The following is a 13035-nucleotide window of genomic DNA, read 5'->3' on the forward strand; positions in this document are numbered from 1 at the left end:
TGAGAGAATGCCAAGGTCCAATCAAGTATAGAAGCCAGGAAATAAATGAGGGCATCATTCGGGTTTAAGAACTACGCCAGGTGGATGAACCTTGAGGACATGATGCTCATTGAAAGACAGATACTGTTATCATTCCACTTCTATGAGCCATTTAGAGTAGTCAACTTCATAAAGAAAAGACAGTAGAATGGTGGCTGCCAAGGGCTGGTGGGGGGCAGGGGGTGGTGAGGAATGAGGAGTTAGTGTTTCCTGGGGACAGAGTTTCAGTTTTATGAGACGAAGAGTTCTGGAGATGGATGGTGGGGGTGGTGGCACAACATTCTGAATGCACTTAATACCACTGAACTAACATACATTTCAAAGTAGTTAAGATGATCAGTTTTATGTTGTATGTATTTTGCCACAGTTTAAAAAATGAAAAGGAAAAAAAAAGAGCCATGCCAGCGGAAATCTTTGGCTGTGGTTACTTGCCCATTTAACTGCCTGAAGAAAAAAAGACCAGACACCTACTAAATTTTTGAGAGAAACTATGAGCTTGGCCAGCAAAAGATCTCTGGCATATAAAACAATGCCCCCAGGGAGTTCCCTGGCGGTCCAGTGGTTAGGATTCAGCACTTTCACTGTGGGCCTGGGAACTAAGATCCTGCAAGCCTCGAGGTGAAGCCAAAAACAACAACAACCAAACAAAAACAATGCCCCAAGTTTGTACCATGAGGTCCTTAGAATCATACCACAGGAAATGGAATGAGAAAGCTTCAGAAGTGGTGATGGGGAAGAGAGGCCAGTGAGGAACCTCCCAGAGGATACAGCCAAGGACCATGGGCAAAGACCATTACTCTCAGCAATGGCAGTCTTCACAATTCCTGCCTAACTAAATATTTTAATTGCTAAATTCAGTGATTTCTGTGGGCTTCCCATGCTTCCACTGAGGTTTTTGGTTTACTATGGCTTTAACATTTATTTTGCATGTAGATTGGAAGTTTTTTTTTTCAAGTCTGTGGGTCACCAGCCACAAGAAGCCATTCCAGGGCTCGAAGAACAGTGTGAATTAGATGCTGTGAATGATTGACTCATCAGGCTATGACCTCGGAGAGGATACTCTATATATGAGGAGTGCGTGGTTGTGGTATGACACTGAGTAGAGGGGCACCAGTCCTTCTGGTTCTGCCTAGGAAGATGCCTTCAGGTGTTTCAGCACCAAGATATTTACAAGACAAAGAAATCCTTCTCTTGCTAATACTGCCTGCCTCTCATAGCATAACTTTTTAAATTGTAATTGGGGCAAAATACACATACCATAAAATTTACCACTGTGACCATTTTTAAGTGTGCAGTTCAGTGGTTGCTAGGTATATTCACATTGTCGTGCAACTATCACCACCATCCATCCCCAGAACTTTTTCATCCTGCAAAACTGAAACTTCATAGTCATTAAACAACTCTCCATTCTCCCTCTCCCGGCTCCAGCCCCTGGTAATCACTGTTCTACTTTCTGTCTCTATGAATTTGATCTCTCTAGTTACCTCATATACACAGAATCCTACAATATTTGTCCTTTTTTGTCTGGCTTATTTCATTCAGCATAGTGGCCTCGAGATTCATCCACGTTGTAGCATTTGTCAGACTGTCCTTTTTTAAGGCTGTATAATATTTCATTGTGTGTATCTACCACGTTTTGATTATCCATTCATTTGTCAGTGGGTTCTTGGGATGCTTCTACCTTTTGGCTACTGTGAATAGTGCTGCTATGAACATGAGTGTACAAATGCTTTCAATTCTTTTTTTTTAAGATTTATTTATTATTTGTTTATTGACTTTATTTATTTTTGGCTGTGTCGAGTCTTAGCTGCAGCATGCAGGATCTTCGTGGAGGCATGTGGGATCTTTCATTGTGGTGTACAGGCTTTCTCTTCTCTAGTTGTAACATGTAGGCTCCAGGGCACATGGGCTCTGTAGTCGTGGTGTGCAGGTTCCAGAGTACATGGGCTCTGTAGTTTGCAGCTCACAGGCTCTAGCTGAGGCACACGAGCTCAGTAGTTGTGGCATGCGGGCCTAGTTGCCCTGCCGCATGTGGGATCTTAGTTCCCTAACCAGGGATTGAACCCACGTCCCCTGCATTGTAAGGTGGATTCTTTACCACTGGGTCACCAGGGAAGTCCCTCAGTTCTCTTCTATATATACCCAGAAGTCAACTTGCTAGATCATATGGTAATTTTATTTTTCATTTTTAATCTTTTGAGGAATCACCATACCATTTTCCATAGCAACTGCACCATTTTATAATTCCATCAACAGTGTGCAATTGTTCCAATTTCTCTACATCCTCACCAACACTTGTTATAATGGAAGCCTCATCACTAGTGTTTATCTTGCTCTTTTTTTCTAGTTTCTTGAGGTGTAAAGTTAGGTTACTGACCTGAGATCTTTCTTCTTTTTTAATGTAAGCGCTTACAGCTATGAATTTCCCTCTGAGCATAGCTTTTGCTGAATCCCACAAGATTTGGTATGTTGTGCGTTCATTTTCATTTATTTTAAGTATATTCCAATCTAACTTGTAATTTCTTCTTTCACCTATTGGTCAAAGGTGTGTTGTTTAATTTCTATATATTTGTAAAGTGTCCAGTTTTCCTCCTGTTACTCATTTCTTATTTCATTCCATTGTGGTCAGAGAAGATACTTTGGATGATTTCAATCCATCATCTGTGTTTAATTAAACAGAAGTGAACTACTAAACTACAAAACTCACTTCACATCTATTAGGATGGCTAAACTCTTCAAAACCAGAAAATAACAAGTGTTGACAAAGATGTGGAGAAATTAGAACTCTAGTACACTACTGGTGGGAATGTAAAATAGTGCAGCCACTATGAAAAACAATTTGGTGATTCCTCAAAAAGTTAAACAGAATTACCTTATGATCCAGCAATTCCACTCCTAGTTACATACCCAAAGGGATCGAAAACAAGAACTCAATCAGATACGTATACACAAGTGTTCATAGCAGCACTATTCACAGTAGCCAAAATGTGGAAACAACCCAAGTGTCCATCAACAGATGAATGGATAAACAAAAAATATATATATCCATGTGAATAACATGGAATATTATTCAGCCATAGACAGGAATGAAGTTCTGATATGTGCTACAACATGGATGCTCCTTCAAAACGTTATGCTAAGTGAAATAAGCCAGACACAATAGGACAAGTATTCTATGATTCCACTTATATGAAACATGTAGAATAGGCATATTCATAGTGACAGAAAGTAAGTTAGATGTTACCAGGGATGGGGAGGATGGGGGAATGAAGAGTCATTACTTAAAGGGCACACAATTTCAATTTAGGAGGATGAAAAAAGTTTTGGAAAGAGATGGTGGTGATGGTTGCACAAACTTGTGGATGTAATTAATGCCCCTGAGTTGTACACTTAAAAATGATTAAATAGTAGAAATTCATCTCATGTTCTTGTAAGTGGCTAACCATTATCCTTAATTTTGAAGACGAAAATGGTGGTAATTTGAAACTGAGCTTCAAAATTTTAAAAAGGAGATGGAAGAACTTAAAACAGCTTAATGCCATTTTCAAAAAGAATAAAGCAAACTAAATAATATTAACAGTTCTTATCCATTCATTCAATCAACAAATATTTGTCAGCTGAATCCAAAATACCAGGCTCCATGCTATGCCCTGTAAACACACGTTATTTTTGGACCTTACACTGTAGTGAGGGGTTGTACGAAGACCTTACACTGTCTAAAGGAGACAAACAATAGATAATAAGGTCATTTTAGTTAGTGATAAATACTTGGAAAAAATAGTATCAAGAGACTGAGAAGACAAACCACAGACTGGGAGAAAATATTTGCAAAAGATGTATCTCATAAAGGACTGTTATCCAAAAAATACAAAGAATTCATGAAGTTCAACAATAAGAAGAAAATTTTAAAAGGATAAAAAGTTTTGTTATATATATTTCACTACAATAAAAAAATTTTAATTCTTCCTTTTTTCTTTCTTTCCCCATCATATACCAAAGAAATAAAAGACCCAAGGGGGAGAGAGGTGGCCAACAATCGTGAAAACATCCTTTAAGTGTGACAGGAAAAATAAAGGCAGCCTTTGGTTGGTAACATTCATTCTCCCCACACACACACCCCAAAAAAAGTGAACTACTTCTGAGCGAGACAAAATAAAAGGATGCTGGACCGGGTGCCAACCCCTGTTCACTGCTAGGTAAAGCACTGCCCTCCACTGCCCGCCAGCACCGGGTAGGGTCAGGGCCGCCCTCCACTAGTGACCGTCATGCGCTGCAGACCGCCTTGCAGCCCAGCAGAGTCAAAGAAGTGAAAACGAAGGGAAAGGGCAGCCTTTATGGAGTTCATGCTGGGTCTCAGGCACTGTTTGTAAATTGCCTCCCCCAGGCTACTTCATTTAAGGTTATGGGAGTGGCCTCTGTTTTCCAGGTGGGGGAACTGAGTGTCAGGCAGGGCAAGTGTTCATGAAAAAGCTAGACCCGGAACTTAGGACGAGTGTTTATTTTTAAAACTCCGCGGCTTCGCTCCAGGGTCCTCCTCGATGCCACCCTCACATCTTTATTCCGCAGAGTGTGTACCACCGGGTTCAGCAGCGGTGTCACCACCGTGTAGAACACAGCCACCAGGCTGTCCCGGTCCGGGTTCCCTCTGGACTCAGGCCTCAGGTAGATGATGGAGGCGCAGCCGAAATGCACAATGACCACGGTGAGGTGGGCCGCACAGGTGGAGAAGGGCTTGTGCCGGCCGGCTGCTGAGGGGATCCTCAGGAGGGCGGCCACAGTGAAGGTGTAGGAGAGGAGGATGAGGAAGGCGACCAGCACCACGAGGATACTCAGGAAGAAGAATGCCAGCTTTGCCGGCACTCCCCTTGCAGCTGAGCTTCAGGACCGCGTGATGTCGCAGAAGAAGTGTTCCACGCGTTCGCTGCGGCACAAGGGCGAGGAGATCAGGCTGGTCTCGATCAAGGCCACCGAGGACCCGAAGCAGAAAACCAGGGCTCCCAGGTAGAGGCAAACTGTGGGTCTCATGATCACCCAATAACGCAGGGGATGACAGATGGCAACGCAGCGGTAGTGACCCATCAGGGTAAGGAGGAAGCAGTGGGTGCATCCCAGGCCCAGGTAGAAGAACATCTGAGCCCAATAGCCAGGGATGGAGATAGCTCCACTCTCCATGAGCAGATGACCCAGCATGTTGGGGATGGTGACCAGCGTGTAGCAGGTCTCAGAGAGGGACAGCACGGCCAGGAAGCGGTACATGGGAGTGTGAAGGGTCCGATCCGCATGTATGATGGTGATGATGGTGACATTGCCACCCAGGGTAACCAAGTATGTGAGGAAGGACAGTGCAAAGAGGGTGGTCCTCAGGCCTGGGAAGGTGGAGAAACCCACCAGCATGAACTCCGTCACCAGCCAGGTGGCATTTTCCCACTGCTTCTCTGGAACCTGAGAGGAGAAAGCAGAGGAAATGGAATAGGACAACTTAATAAGGCTCTGCTAAGCAACAGATATCAGTGAGATAGGATAATCATCCCTTTTTTTTTTTACAAAAAAAAAAGAAAAAAAGGAAAGAGAGACTCAGAAATGAGGTCACTGTTTTCCTCATATCACCCAGCTAGCAGCTCTTCAACAGACGAGAAAATTACAGATATGGAAATGACCTGAGTGCCAATTAACAGATGAATGGATAAAGATCGGTACATAGACACATTGGAATATTATTCAGTGGTGAGAAAGAAGGCAATAGTGCCATTTTCGACAATATAGATGGACTTTGAGGACATCATGCCAAGTATGATGTCAGACAGAGAAAGAAAAATACTGTATGATCTCACTTATATGTGTAACCTAAAAGCCAGACTTGTAAAAAAAAAAGAAAAAAACAGAGTAAAATGGTGGTCACCAGGGCCTGGGATACATTGATATATTGTAATATGATTACCACTGTAGCCATATTCAGCATCTCTATCATGTCACATAATTATTATAGTTCTTAGAGTCTCTAAGTAATCCTTGCCTCATCTCCAAAGCCATGGGTGGTGGAGTGGGGAAGGGAGACAGACACTAAAAGTGTATTATCAAAGTTTTGACTGAAATAAAAACACACAAAGTGAGAGCTGTGAGTTTCAGCTTTATTTGGGGACTTTCTGAGGACTACAGCCCAGGAGACAGCCTCTCAGAGAGCTCTGAGCAACTGCTCCGAAGAGGTGGGGGGCAGGTCAGCATATATGTAATTCTGGAGAAGGGGATGAGCAATCAAGCACACCTCTTCGTAGAAAATTACTGCTGGTCACAAGGCACAGTTATTTTAGTTAATGATTTTAGTGCTTTTCTAAGTATGGGAAGATGTAAGAAATTGGGTGCATAAAAGTCTCTCCTGGGGCTTCCCTGGTGGTGCAATGGTTAAGAATCCACCTGCCAACGCAGGGGACACAGGTTGGAGTCCTGGTCCGGGAAGATCCCACATGCTGTGGAGCAACTAAGCCCGTGCGCCACAACTAATGAGCCTGAGCTCTAGAGCCTGCGAGCCACAACTACTGAGCCCATGGACTACTGAGCCCATGTGCTGCAACTACTGAAGCCCGCACGCCCGGAGCCCATGCCCCGCAACAAGAGAAGCCACCATAATGAGAAGCCCGCACACCACAACGAAGAGTAGTCCCCACTCGCTGCAACTAGAGAAAACCTGTGCACAGCAACAAAAACCCAGTGCAACCAAAAATAAATAAATAAAATAAATAAATTTATTTTTAAAAAAATCTCTCCTGAAAATATCTAACTATCTGAAGGGCTGTTCTGTCAGTTTTCCCAGAGCACAGAGAGCCTCATTCCTGATCTCCACCCTGAACCCTTTCAGGGTATGTTGAAGGTCAGTGACTGCAGTGGCCAATGACTCAATTCTTGAAGAGCCCGGTGGCCAGTGACATTCTTTAGTGGGACCACTACAATTTAATCCCAGCTGGAGGTCCCTGAGGGGCAACAAGGGAAGTGGGATGTTTGTCCACCAGCCCCCAATCGTCTTGCTCAAGAGTTTTGACCAGGAGGCATTAATCTCCCAGTACTTCCAAACCTGCCACATGTACAGGGAATTCAAAGTCTGGCAGGTAAGGAAGAGAATAAGCGCCAAGGGGATATGGTCCAGGAATTTACAGGGTCCTCTACAATCTGTGTGAAAAGAATACCCAAGAAAGGCAAAGCCTGTAGCATCGATATCTGAAATGAACAAAGGAATACTTTTGGGAGACCTAATACCCAGGGCTACATCAAGTCTTCCATGAGCCCTAGGCACTTTTGCCTTCCTCCATAAAAATTGTTTTTGTTTTTGTTTTTGTTTTAAAAAGGGAATTCCCTGGCAGTCCAGTGGTTAGGACTCTGCAATTCCATTGCAGGGAGCAGGGGTTCCATCCCTGGCCCAGGAACTAAGATTCTGCAAGCCTTGCAGAGCAGCCAAAGAAAAAAAATCGTTTTAAATTTTTATTTAAATTTTATTTTTTAAATTTTTATTTAAATATAATTTAATTTATTAAATAAATTAAATGCAATTTAATTTTTTAATTTATTTCAGTTTTATAAAAATTTAAAATTTTACATTTTAGGACTGTGTTGGTGTAAAATGAGTATAATTTTCACCCTAAAAATTTATTTCTTTCTTCTGATCTTAGACAGTAACACAATTTCATGAGCCCCCTAATAGTATTGCAGGCCCTAGGCCTTGTGCTAATAAATACATCTGTGTTAATTAAATGGAAAATAACTCTGAATTATCGACCTTTTTTTTTTTTTTGGCCACGCTGCTGGCATTCGGGATCTTAGTTCCCCCACCAGGGATGGAACCCGTGCCCCCTAGTGGAAGCACGGAGTCCTAACCACTGGGCCGCCAGGAAATTCCCATAAAATTATTGACCATTTTAATTCAAACAATGAAGCATTAGTAAAAATCCTGGATTGGCGATAGTTTTATTATTTTATAATCAAGTAACCAGCTAGCTCAGAAAAATACGTATAACCTATTTTGGAATGTTTCTGAATATTTTGCACTCATTTGGAAAATGGTCCTAATGTAATCTTTCCCTGCTTATCAAGAGTTAATTGGTTTGGAGAGAAGCACATTTCAGCCTTGAAATCCTGAAATACCGACTCTGAGACGAGGATGGGTGGAGGCGGGGGAGAGGTGAGTCCTGATTTATGCGCCATCTAGTGGCATTTTGGGTAATCTGCAAGCCGGTGACCCTTAGGGGAGAATAAATAGCTGTGCCCCTGAAATTACTCACCTGCAGCAATGGAAGGAGAGAAATTGAGAATGACCCTTTAAATGTTTTGGAAGTTTGTTGAAATTTTAATTTGTGAAAAATAAATTTTAGATTATTATTATTATAGTTCTGAGAATATATAAAGTAGAGAAAAACAACAAAAATGTGCTTGGTCAAGTCCAAAGACATTCTGTTTATAAAGACTAGTCGGGACTATCAAAGAACTTAACAGGTGCAAAAAGTGAGGAAGGGATGCTCATTTTTCATGAAGAAAGGAAAACCAGGAAGCAGGAAGTAGGCAGCCCTGTTGATCAAGCCAGCGGTGCAAACTTTTTCTGTAAAAGGCCAGATAATGACTATTTTAGGCCATTTGACCTGTACGATCTCTGTCACAACTGCTCAGCTCTGCCCATCTAGTGTGAAAGCAACCACAGATAATGTATACGTGTCCATGACTGTTTCAATAAAACTTTATTTACAAAAACAGGCAGGGGGCCAGATTTGGCCCTCAGGCTATAGTTTGCCAACACCTGATCCAGCACAAATAAAACTAAAAGAATATTCGACTTAGGGAAATTCCAGTGAGGTCCTCTGAGGGATTCACACTGAGAAAAAAAAGCAAAGCCTGACTTGAAATCTTCAAAAACTAAATAAAGCAAAATGAAACTCCAAAGCTAAGAATTTCAGACTCCACTTAAGAAATCTAGATCTAAGAAAAGGCATACTTGACAGAGATGCCCAGAGCATGTGTCTGAAAGAGACTTTTTTATTTCAAATTAAACTGCATCAGAAAGAACACCAGAGCCTTTATATAGTGAGAATTATAGAAATCCAATTATCTGGAAGACTTCACAGAGGAAAAAATGTAGTTGGATTATGACCGCTAGAAAAGTGTAATTTCTGAATATCACAAAACATTGTTAAATTGAAGTAAACGTATAGGCAAATCATAAACTAGAAAATGTTGTGGCCCTAAAAAATCTTTGGCTCTTCTTTTGCACAGCAAAGAAAACCATAAACAAAATGAAAAGACAACATACAGACTGGGAGAAAATATTTGCAAATGACACAACTGACAAGGGCTTAATTTCCAAAATATACAAACAGCTCATACTGCTCAATATCAAAAAAAAAAACCAATCAAAAAATGGGCAAAAGACCTAAATAGACCTAAATTTTTTTAAATTATCCAATTGGCAAAGATTAAAGAGGAAAATGAGTGCTGGGTGTTAATGAGTGTGTGCAGAACAAGGCCGTCTACTGTCATCTTTACATTGCTGGTTGCAGGAACATGCAATTTGTCATTTATCTGAAGTCCTACTTTGGTTCTATAATTCTGCTTCTAGATTTTTCTCATAAAGAAATTATCTGACTCCAGGTACAAGGATATTCATAGTAGCATTATTTAAAGTTAAAAAAAAAAGAAACAACATAAGTGTTCAATAAAATGCCCTTACAAATCATTAAGAGGGGAAAAACCCCTAGAACTTTAATAGGAGAGAAGATGGACTATCATTAAAGTCACATCTTTGGGCTTCCCTGGTGGCGCAGTGGTTGAGAGTCCGCCTGCCGATGCAGGGGACGCGGGTTCGTGCCCCGGTCCGGGAAGATCCCACATGCTGCGGAGCGGCTGGGCCCGTGAGCCATGGCCGCTGAGCCTGCGCGTCCAGAGCCTGTGCTCTGCAACGGGAGAGGCCACAACAGTGAGAGGCCCACGTACCACAAAAAAAAAAAAGGTCACATCTTTGAGAATAATTGATGACATGAGAAGAATTCTCATTTATGTGTTTTCTGAGAAATGTGTAACAAAATAATCAAATCCTAATTGACTCACTACAAATGCATGTGTTTTTTATTCTTTTTTGTATGTCCCAATTTTCCTACATCGAATAGGGATTTTTGTAAATAGAGAAATAACATTTCTTAGAGGGATTTTTTTTTCCTCTGGGTAAATATTTTTTATTGTTCTTAAAGAAGTTTAATGAATCTGGTTTGGAAAAAGGAAGCTAAGGGTAGAGATAAAGAGGTTCCCTTTGAAATACAAAATATGCTAACGCCATTTGTGATGAACATTTTCAATATATGATCTGAAGAGCAAATGTCTAGTAAAAACTGCAAATAGGTGGGTGACTTGGCTCCCTGGCAAGCCATGAGGAAGACTTTTTAGGAAGATCACAGGAAGCATGTGTGGGGACCTAAGGGAATTAGAGGAATTTTCGAGTGAGTTGAAAAGGACTTGCTGAGGTTTAATGCTCAGTTGCTCTGAAATATCTTGTTTCCCCTCCTTATTTTCAGATCTCACCTTGAGGGCTGGGAATGGACCAGGGTGGCTTGTCCCAGTTTGGCAAAGGCCCCAAATTCATGCTTGAAAGAAATTAGGAAATCAGTCAAGAAATTGCATGGGGAAGAGCATTTCAGGTACAGGCAACAGCCCATGCAAAGGCCCTGGGGCCAGACTGTGCCTGGAACAAGAACCGCAAGGACAAACAGGGAGATAGAGGGAGTGATTGAGGTGGAGGAAGGAGGTGAGGGCAGAGAGGTGACTGAGCTGAGCGTGTCTTGTGGGTCAGAGTGAGGACTTTGGCTTTTATACCAAGTGATATGGGAGCCACAGAGGATTCTGAGCAGAGGAGGGACATGACCTGACTCAGAGGCTCCCAGGTGCTCTCTGGCTACTGTGGGATAACAGAATGTGGGGGGACATGGATGACAGCCAAGAGACCAAGGAGGAGGTGGCTGAGCTGTTCCAGGTGAGTGATGTTGGGTGGGGACCACGGAGGTGGTGAGAGGTGGCCGATTCTGGACAGGTTGTGCAGGTGGAGTCCACTGAATTTCCTGATGGGTTAGATACGGGTGTGGAAGAAAGAGCAGGGTGTGGGAGCTGGCAAAGCTGTATGAGGGGGCGGGGGGGGAGGGTGGGATCAGTTCAGGCAGGATGAGAGGAGATTCTGTTCATCTCAGGGCATGCTGGGGCGGACACACGCCGAGCACAGTGGACTCATGGCAGGCACCTCTCCGTCCTCACCACGGAGGTGGCATCTGCCCAGTCCAGAGAGAAGGAAGAGTAAAGAGGGAAGCCCTGAACGTGGCTAAAAAAATTTATTTATTTATTTGTTTGTTTTCTTTTGTTTGTTTTTTGGCTGCATTGGGTCTTCATTGCTGCGCGCGGGCTTTCTCTAGTTGCGTCGAGCGGAGGCTACTCTTCGTTGCGGTGTGCCAGCTTCTTATTGTGGTGGCTTCTTTTGTTGTGGAGCTCTAGGCATGCAGGCTTCAGTAGTTGTGGCGCACAGACTTAGCTGCTCCGTAGCATGTGGGATCTTCCCAGACCAGGGCTCGAACCTGTGTCCCCTGCATTAGCAGGTGGATTCTAAACCACTGAGCCACAAGGGAAGCCCGTGGCTAAAATTTAACCCTGCGGCAGCTGAGAAGCTATGAGTTTGAGTTTGCCTCAATGTGTCCAAAGTCCGCTTTCCAATTGTGACCAGTGAGAGTGCCTGGCCAAAAGGAAGTCAGGTTACAGGACTAGAAAGTTCCTTATTTGCATACCTGGAACCCGTGACAATTGCACCCATGGACAGATCTCCAGGCAAGCTGCTTGTTTAGTGGGAGAGTTGGGACCCAGTGAGTCCCAAGCTCAGGGGCACGCCCATGTCCCCCCCTCCCCCACAGTGAGGGTGAAAGCTGAGGAACACATGGGACTCTAGGATCTGGAGTCTTTCCTTTTCCATCAGGAAGCCTCCCCCAAAACCGGTGCCCCTTCCCCATCGCCTTTGAGCCCTCACTGCTAAATGACTCTATATGTGTATGTGTGCATTTGTGCCCCTGAAGCTCCCAGATACATGTATGTGCGTGTGTGTGCCTGATGCTTGCAGGGCACACATGTGTGTGTTTTGCACCCCAACTGCACGCATTAGCCCCACCCTTCTCCCCCTGTCTGCTCACATGCCTGTGCAGGTCAAGGTTCTGGTGTGTGTTCTGGAGGCAGGTCGGCGTGCATGGCAATGGACAGTTCTCCTTGAGGTTTTCCCTTCCCTTCCTAAGCAAATATCATCTTCTCCATCCCACATTCCACACAGAAAACAGAATTGAACACCTTTTGGGCAAATGTCATCCAAATTCGGCCCTGTTGGCTGTTTTCAGTTGAATGCTCAGTCACTCCGGCATTTCTCTCTCCACCAACTCATTCTCAGATTTCACCGCTAGGACTGGGGATGGACCAGGGTGGCTTCTGCAGCCAGGGGCCCTGAATCCATATTCACCATGGCCGAGGGAGGCTCCCACGGTGCCTGCCGACATCACTCTCCGCTCACTGCCTGAGAGAGGAGGGGCTAAGGACCGGGGTCTTGTTATACAGGGGTTCCCTGGAGCTGCTGTCCCAGGGGCTCCCCAGACACTAACAAACCCCCCAGGGCTCAGGCTGTCAACACCCTGTGGGGTTTTTCCCTCCTGGAAACTGGAGACCCCAGGGTCTGCTTCCCCAGCCCACAGGCTCTGATGGCAAAAAAAAAGTGGGGAAAGGACTAATTATGATTTCTTTCTGTGGATGGTGGTCACAAATGTGCTCCTCACTCCATCCACTCTCCCCAGTGGCCGTCAGTGCCCACCACGAGCTGGGCAAGGCTGCTGCCCCAAGGAAGAGGCACCCTCCCTGCCCTCCCCTAAAAGGAGGAAGGAAGAAGTGGATCACTTTGACGTTGGTGTACAAATGTTGCCCAGGCTTAACTTCTCATGGTTATCCCTCTCCTGCTCT

General features: G+C 43.8%; 1 protein-coding gene across 1 annotated transcript; it reads right to left on the minus strand.

The window, feature by feature from the left end:
• Positions 1-4028: 4028 nt before the first annotated feature.
• LOC137221055 (olfactory receptor 10T2-like) lies at positions 4029-5476 on the minus strand. The gene is made up of 2 exons (XM_067730255.1): positions 4948-5476; positions 4029-4917 (listed from the first exon to the last, which is right to left on the minus strand). Exons 1-2 carry the CDS (start codon positions 5431-5433, stop codon positions 4510-4512), a joined length of 894 nt encoding a protein of 297 aa, XP_067586356.1. The 5' UTR covers positions 5434-5476; the 3' UTR covers positions 4029-4509.
• Between the last annotated feature and the right edge of the window lie 7559 nt (positions 5477-13035).

The sequence above is a fragment of the Pseudorca crassidens genome, chromosome 3 (assembly GCF_039906515.1).
Source record: "Pseudorca crassidens isolate mPseCra1 chromosome 3, mPseCra1.hap1, whole genome shotgun sequence".
NCBI lineage: Eukaryota > Metazoa > Chordata > Mammalia > Artiodactyla > Delphinidae > Pseudorca > Pseudorca crassidens.